The 22,140-nt window shown below is 43.4% G+C and overlaps 2 protein-coding genes across 3 annotated transcripts in view; one reads left to right on the top strand and one right to left on the bottom strand.

Moving 5' to 3' along the window:
- Positions 1 to 522: 522 nt before the first annotated feature.
- Positions 523 to 13,537, bottom strand: hat1 (histone acetyltransferase 1). The gene is made up of 11 exons (XM_027027546.3): positions 13,422 to 13,537; positions 12,792 to 12,863; positions 12,581 to 12,656; positions 11,844 to 11,964; positions 9,115 to 9,294; positions 8,597 to 8,718; positions 7,528 to 7,632; positions 6,784 to 6,890; positions 4,739 to 4,890; positions 3,569 to 3,685; positions 523 to 1,781 (listed from the first exon to the last, which is right to left on the bottom strand). Exons 1-11 carry the CDS (start codon positions 13,426 to 13,428, stop codon positions 1,614 to 1,616), a joined length of 1,227 nt encoding a protein of 408 aa, XP_026883347.3. The 5' UTR covers positions 13,429 to 13,537; the 3' UTR covers positions 523 to 1,613.
- A 439-nt stretch (positions 13,538 to 13,976) lies between these two features.
- The window catches only part of LOC113588396 (electrogenic aspartate/glutamate antiporter SLC25A12, mitochondrial), a 21,583-nt gene continuing 13,419 nt past the window's right edge, over positions 13,977 to 22,140 (top strand). The window contains exons 1-9 of one of the 2 annotated variants that reach the window (XM_081713686.1): positions 13,977 to 14,137; positions 14,607 to 14,660; positions 14,764 to 14,804; positions 17,999 to 18,144; positions 19,046 to 19,161; positions 19,558 to 19,697; positions 20,686 to 20,832; positions 21,231 to 21,369; positions 21,749 to 21,842. In XM_081713686.1, the coding sequence (XP_081569812.1) occupies positions 14,796 to 14,804; positions 17,999 to 18,144; positions 19,046 to 19,161; positions 19,558 to 19,697; positions 20,686 to 20,832; positions 21,231 to 21,369; positions 21,749 to 21,842 (791 nt within the window). In that variant the 5' untranslated portion in view covers positions 13,977 to 14,137; positions 14,607 to 14,660; positions 14,764 to 14,795. The remainder of the gene's footprint in view (positions 14,138 to 14,606; positions 14,661 to 14,763; positions 14,805 to 17,998; positions 18,145 to 19,045; positions 19,162 to 19,557; positions 19,698 to 20,685; positions 20,833 to 21,230; positions 21,370 to 21,748; positions 21,843 to 22,140) is intronic. The other variant, XM_027027556.3, reaches the window with a different exon arrangement.

The raw sequence follows: 22,140 nt of genomic DNA, 5'->3' as shown, positions 1-22,140 counted from the left end.
TAATTGATTCTGACTCAATAACGCCTACGAAATAGATGACCATATAGGAATGTTTGTTTTTATTTCACAAGGACATTTGCGTACAGACTATATTGTGGGAGGACGAAGAAAAACCATAATTTTTCAAATCTTTTTTTTTTTTTTTTTTAATTGCTTAAGTTGAAAGCACTTGTATAAAACAGGAAACCACAGGGACAACACAATAACCTAATCAAGACGTTTCATCACTTCATCAATAAGGCTCAATTTATTTCACGGCATGCAAAAATCAAGCAAGCATACATTTAAAAAAAAACAAACAATCCTTAAACAGAAGTCATACCTTTCAACATTAAACTGAAAATCAAAATATATTAAAGTGTTAGTTTAAAATTAGCTTAACTCTCAATAAGCTTGTTCATTCTTACATAGGTTATTTAAGCAGGCCTATACAGGCAAGTTTTCTTTGCTGAATGAAACCATGTTGGCAACAGTAGAGGAACAAATCTGACCTGTGAATATGAAATGATCTTAAAAACAAGCAAGGGTTTTACTTGATTTTATTATTATTTTTTGGGCTGACACGATGTTTAACACAGAAGATTAACACCAGGCTGGCATAAACAATCTGAATATTCAAGATATTTGTTCATATCAGTATTTGAATCACAATTCAGTATCCTAAAGTTCATTTAAAACAAAACCCGTAGGAAATGCATCCTACATGTTAATACATTTTGTTAGCAAATGGCAATGCAAAAAGAGAACGAGAGCAAAGCACAAAGCTCAGCTCTCCACACGAACGTTAAAGCCTGAAAGGGCAAAGATACTAAAGAAACCAGCTGTGTGGGAACACTGAACACTTTTGGATGGGGAGAAAAATACTTATTGTGTAAGATTTGTTGCACAAGAAGTCTGATGCAATACAAGATCCCCATCCGCACATGCATTAAAGATTTTCAGAGGTCGCCCAGAACGTTCAGTTCATGTGCGAGGTTGAAAACACCAGAGTGTTTGAAGTCTGTAAAACGGTATTTGGGCCAGCCCTAAATAGAACCGATGGATATAAACATCCCTGAGTGAAAATGTAAAGTTATAGAAATTAAGAGTTAAATAGAAAATAACGCTTAGTGCAGGTCTGTGTGCACGCAGGTAGAGGCACAACGTGACCTTAATTCTGACTTTATGAACAAATCCAGCACACAACTGAGCAATATACAAAACATTTATTCTTTTTGTTTGTTTGTTTTTTACAGGAAGTGCTTCAAAACCCACACATCTTTAGATCAAAAACAATAATGAAATAAGAGGGGAAAAAAGAAGAGAAATAACCAATAAAAAGCTAAACTTGCCAGAGGAGGTCTGGTCTGTAACGGCGTCATCAGTGATGTGTCCAAGTGACCGCCCCAGAGCTAACAGGTGAAGTTATGCCATTAACATCAGTGTTACACTCAAATGGGGCCAAGCCAAGGTGTGGGGGGGAATTGTTGGCAGATGTGTGTGTGTGTGTGTGTGTGTGTGTGTGTATTTACGCGTTTGTGAGCACTCTACTATAGTCCCAGACAGACCCAAGATTCTCCTGGGTCTTCCAGTAACCCCCTGGGTCTTCCAGTAACCCCTCCATGCGCAGGTGCTCATGCCTGTGCCAGTCTTTCGAGGACTCTGCGGTACTCTCCCAACACTTCCTGGTAGCTCTTCTCCAGTTCTTCGTGCTGCAGCCTTGTGTCCATCTGGCTGATGTGGGACGCCAGCTCCTCCGGACGCAAACACTTGCGCATCTTCGTCAGCTCACGCTGGTTCTTCTACAAGCGCGAAAACACGAGAAGCACGTCACAGGAGACCGTGGTGTGTGACGCTGCGGCCCCAACCACAGGCCTGGCTACTTAATGAAACACAGACCCCATTAAACGTAGCATCCACGGAGCAGACCATTTTATGTTGACATTTTAAAAACTACTTGATCAGGTGAGCAATCGCTCTGATAAAGAGCAGGAGGGGAAAATAATTGAAAGAAACATTTTATTTGAGATGTGCCAAAGATGCAGTGCTGGAAACACTAGAACACGTGTAGCAAAAGTGTGGTAAACGGACGGGAAACGTGTTATCTTGTGCATGCACACGCTTGCCCTCTCTCCATCACACAAACCTTGCATGTGCAGGCACACAAGCACAAAGGGCAGCACACACACAACCACGCACACGCTACACGCACCCACCTGTATGCAGCAAACACACACACTGCCCGACACCCCCCCTCCCCCCTTCCTGCCCCGAGGCAAGCAGAGTGCGCGAGCGTGAAGGAGAGGGAGAGAGACGCAGGGAGCACAAGAGACCAAGAGAAAGAGCATCTGGTCTCCAGATCTCTCCATCCTCCTCTACTGAGGAATTCCAACTTCCTTTTCAATCACCCCCACCCCCTCCCCATCTCTTCTGTGTCCCCCCACCTTTCCTCTGTCAGGAGTTTCTATGCTGGTTAATGTCATGGTTAGAGAGGTTGTGGAGCTGGGATCCAGCAGTCTTACTGATCCCATATTTCTGTTATATGTTTAACTTCCAGGAGGGCACAACACAAAGCTCACATGCGCCAACATCATCACCTGGCCTTTGTGGGCCGACAGCTACACGCTTTGTGCTGCAGACACATTTCAGAATAAACGGCAAATAAGGTCACTAAACTCCAGCTTGAAAGACAACTGATGCTCAAAGATTTCAAAATCAGCGCCAGCAGCTTTTTGAAGTGGAAATAAAACAGGCGTGCAAATGAATTAAAACACTGAGTGCGCATCGTAATAAAAATGTTTGAAGGCTTACACAGTATGCCCGTGAGAAATAAAAGAGCAGCTGTAATTTTGAAAATGCACTGTCAAATGAGAGCAAGAGTGTGTGTGAGAGTAGAGCAAGAGAGTGAGACAGTAGGGGAGGGGGAGAGAGAGAGTGAACTCAAGAGTTAAACAGGCAGAGGGAGTGTGCGTGTGCGTGACCGAGTGACTGAACAGTTCCTTGTAGGAAAAAACTTCTCTGATTGAGATGCAAATCCTTAATAACAGCAGCAGACTGAAACAGATCTCACATTCCTGCAGAGCAGACCACAGCCACTGCCTGGGGAGAGCAGTCTCACCCCACCCCCAACACCGGCCAGACGTCATCTTAACTTAGGCCTGTACGTGAACGGAGACTATGGAGCACCAATAACGCATGCTGCTCCAACAACGTTTCCTGAGCTGTAATCACCACATTCTCAACGTAAGCTCCACGGCTTTGACGCGAGCGCTGCCAGATGGAAGGACCACTGCACAGTGGGACAATGTTCCTGGTGTAGGGGTCAAAGTGCACATCCTGGCTGGACTTCACCCACTGCCGCACGGAACCGCCCAACTTCAGTTAAGGAACGGTTAAGCCTCGGGAACAAAACTGCAGTCATACGTAATGCACAAGACGTGTAATGCTCAACACGTGTAATGCTCCTAACAACATTCGTTTCATTCACAAGACGCACTGTCCCAGTGCCTCCTATGTTTGTATTAGCCTGTCTAAAGCCACAACACACAGATACACACACACACACACAGACACACACATACAAACATACCCTGTAAGGCCCAAAGAGTCTCTTCTTCACCTCCAGCCGGAAGTCCCTGGCTTTTTTCTCATCACTCATGTCTGTGTTTCGTAGACGTAGGATCTCATACACGCGTCTGGCATGCTTCTGCACATAAGATGACGTTCACACAAGGAGACATTAAAACCCAGCGCACATGGGCAGAGATGAACACGTGAGCACAGGCGTGCTCCTCCTCTCTCAGCTCCACGCATCATGGACACGCGTGAGAAGAGTAGGAACACACAGCCCGTGCACAAACATCTTTGCAAATGTGCGATAAAGGAGACTGACTGCACACAAACGTCGAACGATTCCCTGCAGCCGAGTCCAAATTCCAAAAATCATGTTAAAGCAAAAAAAATAAAAATAAAAAATGACATTAATGACATTAATAACACTGAGGTCAAGAATTACAGCCGTGCTGCCTGGGACCGGGGCGGCCATTTTGCCTGGTCATGCCACAGGCACCAGACTGCGATAATCACTCACAAACAACAGGGCAACGGGGATTCTGGGAAATAAAAGGGGGTGCTGGGATGTAATTGGCACAGTTAAATAGTGGCCTAAGTGCAGAGAGACAGAAGTCCTACAGGGGAGAACACTGAGAACTCCCACCCATTCACTGTTAATGGCAAGCTTCCAGTGGAGTGTGTGTGTGTGCGTGTGTGTGTTCTCATTATGATGGAAGCGGCAAATAAAGTGAAAGGCCACTGGAAATTACAAACAGGGCAAAAAAAATAATAAAAAATGCTTCTATGCAACTCAAATCTGAGTATGACAGGACTAATTATTCAAAACTCCCACGTTTGTTTTAAAAAGAAAGATCTTAATGTTTAAAAGTGTAAACGAATGTGACAGGGGTTAGAAGATTTTTAATTGCTTGTTTCCATAGTGATGCATATGACACTGGTACAAAAGTACTTCCAGTATTGGTAAACAAATACGGCCGTAGAGTCATAATGTGTCAAGGCTTTGTTAAAAAGCATAATTCACAATAAGGCCTTCCTGAACGATAAAGTAAGAGGCATCCACATGCATGGCTTCCCACAGTGAAGTCGTCACAGACATTAAATGTACCAGTGCCAACTCCATGTAAACTGGTAACGTGGAGCGGCTGGTGTCCGTCCGCCCCCGTTGGACTGCGAGCACGGCTCTCACCTTGTTGATCTTGAGTTTCTCGCGCGCTTCTGTGGCCATCTCGTCCCGGAAGCCCCGGCTCAGCTGTTCCGTGGAGAAGGAGGGGAGAGCCATGCACATCTTCACCAGCACAAAGTCACGCAGCTTCACGTAGTTCTCGGACGGGTCCTCCGCTGGGGGCACACGCACAACATAGAGGGTCAGATTCAACGGAAGCTCAGGAAAGCCACACACGGCTACAAGGTGTTTTGGCCAGAATACCGCCCAACTGACACTTTTCCCAACATGTACGACTACGGTGACTACGGCAACAGAAAGGCAAAACACATCCATGCACACAGACTAAAATACACACAGGGAACAGGTTTTGCTTTCTGTGTCATAAATGACAGTAGTTGCTGTTCACAGTGCAACTATGTTATTAACTGTAGAGTTTTGTGGTATATTTATGTATATAATAGCAGTTTGTATGTTGCCCCTTGTGGAATGGAGGTAGAATTTCTAAAGAAGCTTATAAGAGGAAGAGCTAACCGGTGTAATCAGTGACCTTACAAGGGCAAACTGTGTGTGTCAATCTTTTGTGAGCTTGCCAGTTGAATTTGTATGAATTAGAAAATAAATCTTTGAAGACTGCTATCCTTGAGTATAGATTTCTCCTTGATTTTAAATTTTCCAACGCACCAGAGACCATTTTGGAAGAAAGATTATTTTGATATTTTTATAAGCCGGAAATTGTCTCTTTCCTGAGAGACAGAATGATGACAGTAGCACAGGTTCTTGACTGAACAATGTCCCATACACACACCCCGACAATTACAGGGTACCTTTTTTTTATGCTGGTGTATTCTGACATGTCTGGCTAGATCACGGATAGTGCTTTTAAACTATTCCATATGTCTTATGTTTCTTAAATTATCGGAATGCGTTATTTTGTCTTGATGCTGTGAAGTAACGAGAGATTCTGGACGCAAAACTCCATCTACAGCTGTACAGCAAATCTACTGTACATTCTGACTAAAAAAATAATTGACGGAGAAACCAACGATCAGACAGCTACCCAGATGACAATCTGGTCATCTGAATTTGAGTATTTAAATGCACCCAATATAGACATCATAATTTGTTGGAATATTATTTTTCAACTTGCTATTACTACAGCATGTTGCCAGGGGCGTGTTTGACCTTGCAGGGTTAAGCCAGTAGTTACTTTCACTGCCAGAATCCAGAGCCACAACAACAAAAATGGCAGCACTGTCTGGCCTGCAGAGCACATGTCCCACGTGAACCGAGAGAAATGGACAGACGCCGACGTTCTGATGCACAACCAGAAAGACAAGACGTAAGACAGAGAGAAAAGAAAGCACAAAACAGGGGGAGAGAGAGAGAGAGAGAAACAAAACTAGGAAAAAGAACACATGAAAGCCATGTGAGTGCAGGCCGCAGGTCTGCCTCGGCAGAGCAGAGCTGTGTGTTCTCTCTGAATGAAAGCTAATCCCCCTCTCCCCACACACAGCTCAATAATTATGCCATTGTGTGAGCAGACCTGAGTAGCAGCATGTGGCCCACACATTTCAGCAGCAAACTGCCTGCAATTTACCCGCCCCCGAACCCCCGACCACCACCACCACCACCACCGGGCCAGAGAGCCACTACCATTCGCAGTCAACAAGCGCCCTTGAAAGAGGAAGCTCCGGCCACTGCCCGCACGCACGGACGCAGAGAAGGCTTGACGCGACTGCGTCTCATCTGCGCTGCGGGAGAGAGGGTGGACGCGGACATGCAGATCGGAGACGTCTGCCGCATCCGGGTGTTCAGAAAAAAGCCCTTGGGCACCGGCGGATCGTCAGAGCGACACCCGAAGGACGCCGCGAGAAGCGATGCCACATGTTGGGCCCGCTCAGACCCGATTCAGTCAACTTCCCACACAGGGGTCATCCAACAAGGTGAGCAGTGAAGTCAGCAGTGCTCAAATGATCCAACATTCTCCAACAGCCCATGAAATGGTGGTAATGTACATTTCCTGTTATAGTTTCCACAGCAGCCCCCACCATCCCTCATTCTCCCACCTGTGATGTCCTGGACTTTAGGCGAGTTGCAGTAAAAACGGTGTACTGTTTCCAGCAGCTGAGCTCCGTGACCCTCACCCTGAAACGGAGGCAAGACCAGCATCTGACTGCAGAGACAAACACACACACACACACACACACACACACAGAGACAGACACACACAAATTCAGACCAAAAGACAAGTCTTCCTTTAGAAGCCCTTTAGTGACCATGGACAGAAGACCATGAGTGTAAAGGACAATAGCAGCTCATGCTGAGTGTCCTTCAGAGTTCTTCACGCACGCCACAGTGGCGGGGAACACACTGCACTCCCATAATATCACGTCCAATTCAGCTTTACACGATACAATGGACATTTTATGATCATAATCATGACCTGATACAGATATGACAATATGTTTTGTTTAATACACATTCATGTCCAGACAGCTTTATTTTTCTCAAACATTACCCTTGATATAATCTCTACTGAAAGATAATCTCCGTTCATTCACTTGGCCATCATAATGAAATGTTACCACGCTGTGCCAATCAATATATTACACTGATTCTCAAAATGGGCTTTTTGGTGGGTGCTGCAGACTTTGCCATCCTTATAATACGCAAATGGGGGTTGGCTTATAGGATATATAAGCCAGTAATTTGGGGCACTTAGGGACAAGAGAGCCAGAGATGTATAATTTTCTTTTCCTTTTTTCAAAGAATAAAAGAGAGAGAAGGCACGTGCTTCCCCTGGCAATTACCTCACACGTGGTCTGGTTTTGTCTGGGTATACGTAGTAATTATACACTGTCATGTAGCCAACCGTAGCGTAGAGAGTCTCCCCATCCTTATTGTATTTCTCAAAACTGCAGAGAGAGAGAGTGAGGGAGAGGAAGAGGGGGAAGAGGGAGAAAGAGAGAGAGAGAGAGAAAAAAACGACAAAAGGCAAGCAATCATAAGCACGCTCCCATGCACCGGACCCTACATCACTGTTTCAACGCCCCTCTCTCTCTACCCTGACCGACGACACCACCCCCAACCCCCACCATGTTGCTTGTTTTCACTCTCTGGCCCGCTGTCAGTGTGAGCATGCTACAGCAGGGCAGTTGCAGCCTGTGCACCTGCTGGAGAGAGTGAATGCATTATGCACTTAATTGGCGCACTGCAACTTAGGGAAGACAGGAGCCCGGAGAGGGAGGCATGTAGCCTCTTCAAATCTCTCCAGTCCATTTGCCCATTGTCAGCTTTAATAGGTGCCAAACTAAAGAAAACACTAACAGAGACTCCTTTTCTGCCGCTAGAGATTCCATTCACTGTTTCAAAAGACAACAGCGTTCAATTCAGCCCTGCGCACTGCCAAAAAAAATAAGGACGGGGGAAAAAAAGAAGAAGAAGAGAGACAACCACCACAAAGGAAACTCTTGTGAGATCAACAGTTCACCTCCATGCAGGGGGAAATATAATTAAACAGGCCCGGTAATTGGCTGCAAGCATTGCGGTAAGTGGTAACAAGGTCTGCTCAAGCGTGTGTGTGCACGTGTGCACCTGACTGAGCCAGGGACGGGGAGGAAAGCTGGTTTTCCCAAATGGCTTGCACACGTCTGGTAGTTCTAAGTGCATTCTCCCAAGTCCTCTTCCAAGAGCAGATGCAGAACCAGGATTAACGTGCCTTAAAAAGTGTGCGCTCCTCAAAATGCAGGATCCGTAAACTTCACCAGAGCTTAAACCATCACTTCCATCTCTCCTCTTCGCATGTGCAGTGAATATGGCCATATCACGTGTAAACATGACACCTGTTGTATCAGTGACCGTTCCAGGCTAAAGACTCACAAAAGGAAGAAGTCCCAGCGGTCGTCATCGACGTCAATATAGCTGGCTGTCTCAATGAACCACATGAGGAAGGTCTGGAGACGCTCGTGGTATTCTCTGAACCCTGGACACGAAAGATCAGCCTGCAAGGCAAACAAACAGAAAGCTCTGGCTGTGGCATCCTGACCAGCTACCAGAGCGAATAGACACCAACAACGTCACGCCTTTAAAACTGGAGAGCATTACAAAGAGCTCTGAGCAGAAATAAGCAGTTTTTAAAACAAGGTGCTGCTTATTCTCAAAGCTATAAGTAACATATTACAATCAATAGAGGGTAATGAGATCACAGCAGGTATACAATTTTACATCATCAATCAACATGTCTAAAAAGATATTGCACAAGTCCAAAACAGAGCTGAGTGTGTACTGTGAGACAGACAAGAATGGAGAGACGGAGGGACGATCCCCCCCCACCCCCGCCCACTGTTCTGACTGGGGTCACAATCGTCCCTGAGCACACACGCAGCATTCGTTAGTACCTTGTGTATCTGGTAAGTGAGGTCTGCTCCCTCTTCCACACTGTGAACTTTATAGGTGTGTAAAAGGCTACCAAAGGGCTTGAAGTTGGCCTCCTTCTCCAAGAGAGAGATAAAGTCATCGGAGTTACTGCAGAAGCCGAGGGGAATGATCTTTCTGATCTTCCCCTCCACATCGTCAGGCTGGGGACACAAGGCATGCACATTAAATGGGTCAAGTTAAAGCCAAGGAAATAATTATATCCCGTACAAGACGCATTAAAGACCGAACAACCAATTTATTTAAGAGCCATTTGAAAAACATAGCTCTCAAAAACATCACAAAGGGAGCAGTCTTTGTGATATTGGACAAATCGGTACAATAAATGTTTGACAAAGGGAAAAACTAGTCTACCTAATAGAGGTTTGTATGTGGTCTTTATTCTGAATAATTAAGCTAACTGATTAAGTTAACAGTAGAACACTAGGTAATGAGCACCGCTCCGTATATCCAAATGCCCTCCGGCCTCGCGTGTAACCTCAATGGAGCCACAACAGAATAATACCCTATTGTTCTGTCATTAGGCTATACTTCAGCCATGATTGACATAGCACATGTGAAATTAAAAAAAGAAAGAATACAAATTTTTGTCAAACAAAAAGGAGAACCATTAGGCAATTAGTACTGTCAGCCGAGCAGGCCTTCAACCCCAATCCCCCCCACCCGCCATCGCAGAAAGAACACTTAACTGAATACATTTACTACTTATCTTAAACCATGAATATTTGATGAAGTCCCACCACAATAATGCGTCCCTGCTTCTCACCGGGCAATAAAATTTAATGAATTGATCTCAACCTTAACACACACACACGCGCACACAGTCGGGGGAGGAAAGGAGGGGGGCATCTATAATAGGCTGCTCTCCTCTAAGCCTGGCGAGCGAACTCAATCAAACGCGTTTGCCCCTGCCATTCAAAGCCTCCCCGCACAGACAAAGGACCCCTCCTTAGTCCTCTTTGGGATTTTTTACTCAGCAGAATGTGCGGTGCCTTCAGCTGCGATGTTTGCATTGTATCCATTTCCATGCGGATTGACATGAGAACACTTTGTATTAAGTTGCTAAGCAGGGCCTTTGGCACCATTTAGACGTGTGATGGGCATTAGTTCTGTAGCAGGCTTCTTGCTGCTCCGCATTCAAAACAGGGAAATGAAGACGGACGAGGACAAAACGCGCAACAAAAGGCTAATGCAGCACGGCGCCAATTCCCGCTCTTTCAGACATCGGCTAACATGAGCCAGGAAGCACCTGCGGCTGAGAAACCCTTCACCATTCTCACTGTTCAGACGCATTTCTGAGGAATAAGAGAATCAGGGAATGCAGATAAAAGGCAAAGTACAAACAAGTCAGATTGTCTGTGCTCTCCTCTATACAACATTTACAAATCATGCAATCTTCTACATAAAGAGTGCATTGTTGGGTCACTATATTAACTAACTGTGCTTCTTTGGAGCGCTCGCTCTGTTTGGGAATACGTCATCTTTTCAGGAGAGACCTCAACAAAGGTAAAGGCCGGTGTAGGATCTAATTCTTACATAAAAGGTTTCGTTTTAAATCAAAGAACATCTTGTTCTGTAAGTAAAAAGGAGGAATAAAGTACCTCCATATGAGCAGCAGTTCCCTTTTTTAGAACTGTGTACAAATATACTACAAAGAATCTACCTATTACATAAGACACCCCATGTGCCATGCCATCTGACATTAATCCAGATGGGTACCTTATTTAACAGTATGTTGTGCTTATGTCAAAGCCCTTTTCTGAGAAAAGATTTGTTCGTCAGTGGTTTTTGATGGCAGCCATCTTGACGTGGATGCAGTATGACGTTAGTCTAGGATGCGATTGGAGCGTGCACCATGATCACGCCTTATAACGCCCCGTATGAGCTGCAATATGAGTGAATAGTACATGAATCATCATCATCACCATCATCAAGAGATCTGAATCCGCTTCAAACGCGGTGAAAAGCAGGGTGAACAAAAACCCTTCATCGGCCATGTGAAGGGTTATGTTCAGCAAGTTTGCAACAAGCCAATTCAAAACTACACCCTGTTGTACCTTGATGAAAATGTTAACAGCAGTGACAAAGACATTATGAGACAATTACAGTATATGTATATACTAACACACCCATCACTGTTTATTATAGGCTGAGTAGATCGTAAAAGATATTACTGCCTGCTAAGCAACGACAAACTCTGATTTATATAGTCAATATCTGTCAAACACGGACTTATTTCCATGCTGCGTTTGGCTGGTAAACAAACAAACAAAACAGTGAAGTACAGTGACAAATGTTTTCACGTCTCTCACCCCAAGGAGGAACCTGATCAGTGTCCCTTTGGACCACCATGTGCTCCACCAGGCAGCTGACTGTCGGCCTAGTGGTTCGCCTGACCCAAGTGCTGACTGTACTCTTCTGTGGAAACCATTATGTTGTACTGATCGTAGTCTGAATACACGCAATGACGGGAGAGCAAGTGGGGTGCGTTTATGTATTTGGGAACAGACAGACCACATATGTAGCGCTAGCCTTTGACTGTGTGGCTAAGTCCTAGTCCAGATCTCTGTCTACCATAGTTAAGTTCACCACTCTTGACTATCGGGACATATAGTGAATGAATAATCACAACAAGTAAGTGACATGCAATGTGTCTTTTGCACAACATTTTGGGAATGTCTTGGAGGCCTACCTCCACACAATCAAACTTCTCGGTGACTCTGGCAGTGTACTTCACTTTGAAGAGTGTGCTTAGGTTGCCCGCACTGTAATACAGCTGAACCTGAAGACCTTTGTATCCAAAAGCTACTTCACTGTAGGGCAATTAAACAACAACAAGTAAGTTAGAGCTCAGTTTGTCTGACAGCTTTTAAATAAAAAAAATTTAAAAACACGTGTGAATCTGTGTTCGCCGAGCAAGTAAACATCAAAGGGGTTCACCATAACAAAAACATGTAAATGACAACCTCAGGTGAACCTGCAAGACAACAGTTACAGACTACTGACAGTATGCCGAGTTGTATACTACTAACTTACAGACTAAGTGGATGCTTCATGACGGTTGTCTCACACACAAGGTGATGTTAGGACCATAATGCATGTTATACTCCAAAATCACCAAAACCAGCAAATGATGGACAATGAGGTGTGACATGAGAAATTTACTTTGCGCATTATCATCTTATAGATAAAAAATTGCTGACATTTAAATTCTATGATATTGCATTTATAAATCACACTCCCAAAAATCATAGTCATATGCATCCTTATAAATTAGTTTAGGGGGGGATTAATTGTCATCTTACAGCAAATGAGAATATTGACACACTGCAGTGTGGACAACATTTAAGACCATATATTCAAATTAGGCTTGTATGAATATTACCCAGAACAATTATCTAGTTAGTTACAACTCTGGAAGATACTTACTCATCGCCAAACAGCTGATGGCTATATTCAGGATGGAACGCTGTGCTGTCATCGTCTACGTCCTCTGGGAAACGCACTGCAACCCCCCCCCCCCCCCCCCAAAAAAAACCCCAAAAGTTTACACACCGCCATCACGAAAAATGTGCCTTTTTAATACTAAACTTTATAACGCCATTTCACCTTAAACATCTTACGTTGTTACAAACATTACCTAATTTTAAACATATCGCTTCGTTGGTGTCACATTTATACTCTGCCAGTTTCTTCTCCATTGCATTCATATCTGCAAGACAAACACAACATCCAGAGCACCGGCCCAGTGAGTCGTCTGAAAACATTTCAGAAGTGAACCTATTGAGTTTATTCCGTCCGCTCATAATGAAGTAAACAGCAGACTGTAGTCACTGACCGCCACGCGACCACGCCAGCGGACCGGCTCGAGAGACAGCGGCTCGCATAGCTAACGTTAGCTGCAAGCTAGCGAGCGCTCATTTAGCTCACTTGTAAGCCCGACCATTCGTCCACCGTCCACCTTTAACCGACTTTTAGTCAAACACTTTTAGTCAAAAATAGAGTCGATACTAAAGTCGTTTATATAACAATTTAGAACCGCGTAGCTAAGATAAAATAAAATAAGATAAGCTAAGCTAAGCTAAGATAGCGGCCAGGCCAGACGAGGCTCATCTTTATTCACCTTACGAGCCGGTAAGTTCGGTGATAAGCCACCGTGCAGCCAAGATACAACGTTGCCATGTGCAGGACTCGCGTAATATAAAAACACGACATAATAATATATAATAATCTAGATATAATAGACATAATAGCTATAATAACGTCTCACCCGCCATGTCCACGCACTTCACCCGCGAAATGCAAAAGTCCTTCCTGTTTACTCACGTGCTTCCGCTTGCGAATATGATTGGAGGAAACGAGCCGCTGCGTTGGCCAACGCGTCATTAAAGTTATTAAAGTCTTACAGATGTCCCATAAAAGACCTCCTTTAAGCCTTAAACTAGCTGCAGGAGGAATTATTCATATTTATTGTTTAGCCAGAGACAACAAATTATGCATTCCATTATACATCAATTATAAGGGTTTCCGTTTTTTTGATTAGATCAAACAAACTCAAACTGATATTCACTGTAACTGCCAAGTTAAATTTGTCCTGTGTGAAATATCCACGAATCTTTATATTAACATGGCAAGAATTATATCCTATTATGATTTTTCTTGGTCCAAAAAAACCTAAATCAAAATGCATGGTATGGTAGGCTTCACCCATATAAATTACACTTTGAAATATTTTAGCCTACTCATCTGAAATCATTAGACTAACAGTGTCTCACTGCACAAGCGGTCTGTTTCTCTTATTAGGCATTCACCGCATATTTCTTGTGTTATCTCAGCTGTGGCAGGGCTCCTCAAAGTTCTGCAACGAAGTTCCGTGCTTTTAAGAAGAGCGCCTATAAGAAGAGACGATGCAACCTCAGAAGCTGCGGCAGCCTCGTGTTAACTGGTCGCACTGGAGGTGTCGTCGGACCCATCATGGCGGTCAAGGTGACTCTGTCAATACTGTGTTTAACAGTTATTATTCGCACTGTTTGTGAGATTATAATCTATGAGATCGACTAGTACAAAGTAACTATTCGGGCTCGTTTCTGCATTGTCTGTCAGGATCAACTGTTACTGTCCAGCCTTCTGCGATGACATTAAAAATAGATCTAAGTTATTTTATAGAGGACCACTTGTAATCGTTTCAGTCGACATTTTGTCCGAGTCAACATCCATCGTCTCCGCCGAAACTCCTCTTAACCTGCAGGGCAGAAGATTGACGCTGACGCTCAGTTAAGATGCATCATTTCGTGATGTTGAAAGTGTCAGTGATAACTGCTGTTTTTATTCCGAGTTCAGAGCCTCCAGATCAGACTGCCAGTCGCACCACGCACAGCAAGAGTTACTACAGTAGTAAATGTGCTATTTCTTGGACTTTGTTGTCTGTTAACTACTGACTTAAATGTGTTTCCAGGTGCAGTCCACTAAAAGAGCTGACCCCAGTGAACTGAGAGAAATATTCTTGAAGGTAGGACCCCTCCTCAGATTGTCAAGACAGTTGTTATTATTAGGCTATTATCAAGACAAGTTACAACACTGCTGTGAATAACCAATTTTCTGTCTTTCACTAGCCAACAATCTGTTCTTCTGAGAACGTTAGTTCATGTGTATGGTAAGAGTTGCATAGTTCCGTTTAGACAAGGTCATCTCCTGAAATGCAAACTGCAAACTGCATGTTCAGTTGTATAGCTCATAATTTCTTTACTGACAAACCGTTTCTTAATTGACAAACACTATCTGTGTTAGCAGTGTCCTGTACAGTTGAATCTCCTTCATCTGAAAGTCTTGCTTGTCAGTGTAGTTATAGAACAGTGTAGAATAACTTTATTGCGGAATATCTTTACTTATGCATAGTCATAGTGCCTGATGATAGATTAAAGTTAACTGCATTTTAGTAAGAAAAACAGTGAGACTCTTAGCACCACGGCATGATCTGTAGTTCTGAGTGCTAATCTGGCTGAGTTCAGAGCGTGAGAGGAAAGGTCAGACATGCTTGGACTAATTCTGTCTCTCCCCTCCTCCCTGGCATGTGTCCAGCTTCTGACATTTCACTGTCCTGTTGTCTCAACAAGGCAAAAGATCGACCAGCGTTCAAATCATTGCTGCGTTGCTTATGCAAAGTGCAGCTAAGTTCCTCCTGTGTCTGCGCTGGCTACGAATCACTGTTTGTCTTGGCTATCCACGACTGCACAATAGAGCGGAAATGGTGACCGATGTTGAGTTACAGTGTTGGTAGCTAGTTGTTGAAAGCACTCTCGAAAAGAGTGGTTCCTGGTTTAACCCAGCAACATTTTTAAAAGCTGCTCTCTCACACCACATATCACTGCACAGTTAACCTTGCTCGACAGTGATCAGATCTATAATTGACGGTGCTATGATTTTAATACCACCCTCGACATATGAAGTAATTAAGTAGCTCTCAGATATGAAGTCTGCTATAATGTGCCAAGGAGCCACTGAAAGCAAGAGTACTATTTCACTCAGTGCTGCCTACATGCTTGATTTGATGATGAAGTACTTTAGGCTTACCACGGCTGAACTTGAGCTCAATTATATACTGAAGCTGTTAATAAATTGATTGGAATTAATGCTTTCCCCACAAGCATTAGCTGTAGAGTGTGGAGCACTGTGTGTGTGTGTGTGTTGGAGAGAGAGGGAGGAAGAGATAGACAGAATGTGTTGTGTGTGTGCGTGTGTGTGTTTATAGTTGTTAAAGAGGCACTTATCATTATCAGTCCATGCTGAAGTTGATTACTCCTGTCTTTTAACTGGGGCTGCACCAGAATTGTTTGCTACTGTCAGAGTTGCTTAGCGGCAATATTGGACTAACATATTTGTACACATACCATAATTTATCCAAATACCTTTGGGTGCAAATCATATATGGATTTGGCAAAAACACAGAAGTCCCAAACTTCTATTCATATATATAATAAAGAAAAGTGTCATGCTACATCTGTGTAATGTGTATAGACATAGCACCATGCCTTTCTTCAGAAACACAAAAGTCAATTGTACTTGTATGTACTTGTATGGCTATTTGTCATTGTTGAAGAAGTATTTAGTACTCAGCGTCAGTGTTCACCTGTTCTCTAGTGCTGGCTTGTTCACATCAATTGCTACTCTAAACTGAAACCCAACTCTCTAACACTCTCTCTCACACACACACACACACACACACACACACACACACACACACACACACACACACACACACACATCACAGAGACCTAGTCAGGATATGGTATATATATGGTATATAGTTTACTGGTCTTTCAGTATTTCTCTTATTTATTTGTTTATATATTTACAAGGATGAGGTCACATGACTAAGGTCCTGCCCTTTCTTGTCTCCTTCTCGTCTGGAGTACCATGTAATGTTATTGGAGGTCACTGACTTTTTAAAATCGATTTAAACGTTAGCAACAATTCGCTGGCAAGCTCGGACAGTGTTTCTCAGTGCTGTACAACGCTGCTCTGCCTCCCTCAGGAAGCACTCCTTTATCTCCTTACAACAAATTGGCAAAATCTTTATTAAACTTTAGCCAAGAGTTAAACTGAAGACAAAAAAAGGTCCAAGACTGTATGTAGGCTTTCCGCTGAATGGCAGGAGAAAATGGAAACTGAAAGTTTTTAAAAGCACACTTTGATCTTGTAAGCTATGATTTGAATCTTTGAAAAGTGTGAAATTATTGATGTATTTCAGACAAAGTATATTCTGGATTTTGGAGGAAAAACATAAATCAATGACATTGATGTTCTCGCAGAGACACAGCAGAAAAGCTGCTACAGCTTAGAGCAATTACTGTTGTGATGAAGAGCGGCGTGACCATGTAATAGCTGTGAGAACTGTAACACAAAGGACAGATTGCTGCTGGTTTTATGTCGTATTTCACTGAAACGTTTAAAGAGAAAGTAAACAAATGTTTGCCTCTAGATCATTTCATTTCCCACTAATGTCAGTGGCACTATTGTTGTGTGAGGGAAGGAAAAGCGTATTCATGTTTCAGCACCATTACAGTGAAGAAAACCTCACTGCAGATCAGTGGAAATGTGGAAAAAGATATATAATTGAAATCATAAAATTAATAATAATACTGTATAATAGTAGAAAATGTTTAACTCCCAATATAATCCTCACACGAATGTGAAGAATGTAGCTAGTAACTTTGGCTACTTTGCTCATGGAAAATGTAGGTTAATTTTTTTTAAAGTAACATGATTTGGGATACAGTTCAAAAATGAGCAAAAATCCAAACATTATCCAACAGTTAATAAACCAGAAGTTAATTTAAAGCAAATTAGTGTCTTAGTTACTTAGAACGTAGCAACTCCTGAACATCATAAAGTGGAAACTGTAGCGTGCTGTGGCTTAACAAAGCTGTGAGAAATGTAATAATCAAATGTACACTGATCGGACCGCAATTGATTGTCACTAGTAAAAAATATTGAATGTAGAGTGAAACCATATACACATATAAGCAATCAATCCTTTCAAAAAGGTATATTTCCCAGTAAAATGAAAACAGCAAAACGTATTCATCTTAATAAAAGTGGAGATATACAATTATCCAATTATAGACCAGTTTCCCTCCTGTCCCAGTTCTTAAAAATATTAGGAAAAAATATTTGTGCACAGGTTGCATAATTTTATTTTAAAAAAAAGGCAAGTTACTGAGTGATTATCAGTGTGGGTTTAGATCAAATAGATAGTTTGGCCTATTAGAATATGTTGGGTAACGGGTAGACAAAATAAGACACAGCTTCAGCCTCCAGCCCATCATATTCCCCTCTTTTCTCCTCCAGCATGCGACCGTGGTGGACAAGAGTGGGGAGCATTATATGACCCCTCAAGGCTTTGTGCAGAATTTTCTAGGACTTCACACTCAACCCAACCACAATCCCCAAACTGTCCAGCTCATTGCTGGGGTCGCGGACACAACCAAAGATGGGTAGGAACCGACTGACACGTGGTCACTTAATTATTCATATGTGCCAAATAGCTTGCTAGATGAGTTCAGAAACTGATTTCAATAATAAAGTTCCAAGTCCTCATATAGTTTGACTGATTTTAGCGACACAGACACCTGTAAACAGGTTGAAATGCCTTGTGGACAGTAGTTTTCTTTAAATAAATTAAATAAATGTAAATACAGTGTTAGTAATATGCGCATTTATATTGAATTAGGAAATGTATTGACTTATGTCTTATGTGTTTATTTCAGCAAAGCAACTAATGTGCATTTTGCTGTACCTAATAGATTTTGATGCTAAATTTTCAGCATGTGAAGTTTCATAGCATTTGCCAATGTTCACCATTTCATGGCTGTTTTAAAGGTTACTGGTAACAGCAATTGCCCCAAATATTCTTTGGTTGTAAACTCTCAGTAAAAGAAACTATAATCTTCTCAGTGAGGCAGTACATTACCTCAGAGTTATCAGTGTCAGGCCTGTCTGAATGTTATCAGCTTGCCATAAGCACTCAGTCTGGTCATTATCCTCACATCTTAATAGACACATTAGCAAAATTGAACCCTGTTCTTAAAAAAAAAAAGGATTTAGGAGTGATTTAGGTGAAGTCTATTTCTGCTAATACAACTGTCTGTGTTGAAGTCCAAGTCTGATATGAATGTCTTTTGTTGAGAACTATAAAAAGTGGCCCAAACCTATCCGGATAGAGAGGTCTCTTCAACGTGTACTGCCATTACATCAGTCTCTATTAGACTGCAGTATGTTGTTGTACATAACTTAAAATACATATTCGAATTCAAAAGTTATGACTGTGGTCCACATACAGAGAGTCTCTGTGTCTCTTTTTCAGAGGTCTTGTCTCTTCCTTTCTTGCCCAAACAGACTGATCTCTTACCAGGAGTTTTTGGCCTTTGAGTCTGTGCTCTGTCTGCCTGATGCTCTCTTCATAGTTGCGTTCCAGTTATTTGACAAGACAGGGACCGGTGATGTATCTTTTGGTATGTATGCAGTGTTATAAACTGAATAGCTGAACTGAGGTTTATGTACTGTAACGAGCCTATAATAGTTCAGTGGAGGTGGGGAGGTTTATTTCAGTTGTGTGTTTGTATAGCAGATTTGACTGATTTCACTGATTGTGCAGATGTGCTACATTTCTAGTTAAAACCAGAAGGGCTTAAATGGTAATGTCTGAGGAAAAGTTTCACTTTCAAATAGAGGACATATGAGGTAAACACTGCAAAATGCTACTTTGAAAGTTGAGCATGTAATTGTATGAAACGTAATATTTACGTTTAAGTTTCATTTTGTCAGAGAAAGTGTTAATGTGACAAGATTTTGCAGAGATTGTATTTCTGAAGGGGAAAAAAAACTCTGCTTGTGTTTCTGTGTTGTAGAAAATGTCCGGGATATCTTCAGTCAGACCACAGTGCACCATCACATCCCCTTCAACTGGGACTGTGAATTTATCCACCTGCACTTTGGCCAGGACCTCAAAAAGCATCTCAACTACTTGGAGTTCACCCAGTTCCTACAGGTGCGGAGCACAGATCACCTTTCACCCCCACGCATGCTCACCGGAGTCTCTGGAGTTCAGTTTCCTCACCCTACCACTCTGGGGCGGCAAACATCCCTCCTTGTACGAAATGCCGAAGACAAGAGTGCTTAACGCGTGGCACATCAGTTTGTTTAGGACTGCTCGGACACTCGTACACACACACAAATCCTTACGCCACACGTCTCTCGGGATGCAGACGGCCCGTAGCCCCTGGGCTGGTGCTGCTGGAGGGGTTAGTGTCTCAAGCATGCAGATCTGTAACGCTCCCACTCCCCATTCCAAAGAAACTTGAAAATCCCAGGAGTTAAGCCGAGAAGCGGGAGCTGGGATGTTCCGTTTTCTTTGTGCGGCGAGAGAGACGACTGCAGCTTTGTTGCAGTCTGATGGTATGTTGAGTGACAGAGATCAGAGGGTCTGCCCTGGTAGTATCTGATCAATTCTGACAGCAGTGCTGACTCTTGGTGCGACCCCCTTATCCCAGTCTCTCCCCCCCAGCTCGTCTGTCTGATTGCAGGGCTGTCCGGCTGAATCATAGCCCACTGCTCCGGAAACACCTGCCTTCTCTCCGGGGGCACGGAGCTCAGGATCAGACTACACCTGATGTGGTTTTCATTAAATGCACTCACACACGCACACGCACAGGACACATGCGCTCAGCCCGTGCGAGACAGCTATCGCTGCGATCTTCAGTCAAACTGCAGGTTTTGCAGGCTCTCAGAACAGCGGTGAAAAACACTGACTCAGACTGACATCAGTCAGGCTCGGAATCCCGCGGGATTTAGTGGTGCGCAAAACGACAGTGACTCCTTCCTCCCCCTTTGTTTCCCGTATGAAACATGCCGTTTTATTAATTAACAAGGAGCTCCTGTCAGTCACAGATTGATGAATTCCTGACGTGCGAGTGAACGCCACTGTCTCCGTGCTCGTTCAATGCGCAATGCGGAATGTCGCTGGCGTGTCTGTGCAGGAGCTGCAGCTAGAACACGCCCGCCAGGCCTTTGCACAGAAGGATAAAGGAAAGAGTGGCATGATCTCAGCCCTGGACTTTGGTGACATCATGGCCACCATCCGCCATCACGTGCTCACGCCTTTCGTGGAGGAGAATCTCGTCTCGGTGAGCTCCCAGAACCCTCGTGCACACCTCATCATGGTCTGGACTAGGAGGAATTTTTCCCTTTTTTTGAAAAACTCTAAGCTAATTTATTAATTTAAATGACCACTAGGTTTGATCTGTGTCTGGGTTGTGGGTCTGTGGGTTGATTTACCCACAAAAGTGCGTTTACCAGTAATATTAAGTCGAGCTTCTGACAAAACATCTGTTCTCGTCCGTTCTCTGGTAACGTATTTGGATCTGATTTACTGTTCTTGAGTAACACATCTCAGTAAGGAAGGTGGACAGAAGGCGGAGTCCCTCTGTACTCAGACCAAGCTCCAGGCTCTGAGTGGAAGGACGGAGCTGGTTAACGTTAACGCCGTGCTAACGAGTTCCGGTGTCTGATCCTGGATGTGCAGGTTGTGGGAGGAGGCACCTCTCACGTGGTGAGCTTCTCGTACTTCAATGCATTCAACTCCCTCCTCAACAACATGGAACTCATTCGCAAGGTCTACGCCACCATAGCCGGCTCGTACAAAGACACCCTCGTCACCAAAGGTACCCGCCGTGTCCGGCACTCGTTTCAAAGAAGTCCAGAGGGTCTGAGATGACAGATTAAAGGTTTAAGTAGTGATTTCCTTTTGGGTTCGTTGGTCAGAATTCAGCTGGCCACAAAACAAGAACTCCATGTTGTCTTGCACCTCCTGTAGCCTTGCCTGCATATAAGTGTGTAAAATTCTACATTTAGTTACATCACCCAATAGCACTCAGTTATATTCTAATAGAAAACAGTGTTTACTTTCTCAGTCCCACAACCTTATTGTATTGTATATGTGTGCATGTCTGATTATTTCAAAGTCAGATGTATTTCTGTAGTGATTTAACAGTTGTTGATCATCTGATGTGTCTCCTCCCCTCCCCTTGTGTATCTGCTCAGAGGAGTTTGTTAACGCTGCCAATAAGTTTGGTCAGATCACTCCAATGGAGGTAGACATCCTCTACCAGCTCTCTGGCCTCCACACCCACTCTGGGTAACCACACACAGACACACACACAGACACACACACAGACACACACACAGACACACACACAGACACACACACACACACACACACACACACACAGACACACACACAGACACACACACAGACACACACACACACAGACACACACACACAGACACACACACACAGACACACACACAGACACAAAAAGCTTCCTTGTTTAGACAGATTTGAGCAAACTTCTATTAACCTGCCATGACTATATAGACTATATATACAAACATGACTATATAGACTATATAAAAAGATTTTCTGCATGATTGTT

Source organism: Electrophorus electricus, chromosome 4 (assembly GCF_041902795.1).
Source record: "Electrophorus electricus isolate QZ-2024a chromosome 4, ASM4190279v1, whole genome shotgun sequence".
In the NCBI taxonomy this organism is placed as follows: domain Eukaryota; kingdom Metazoa; phylum Chordata; class Actinopteri; order Gymnotiformes; family Gymnotidae; genus Electrophorus; species Electrophorus electricus.
Note: the sequence above shows the minus strand (reverse complement) of the source record. Positions and strands in the feature narration are given on the sequence as shown.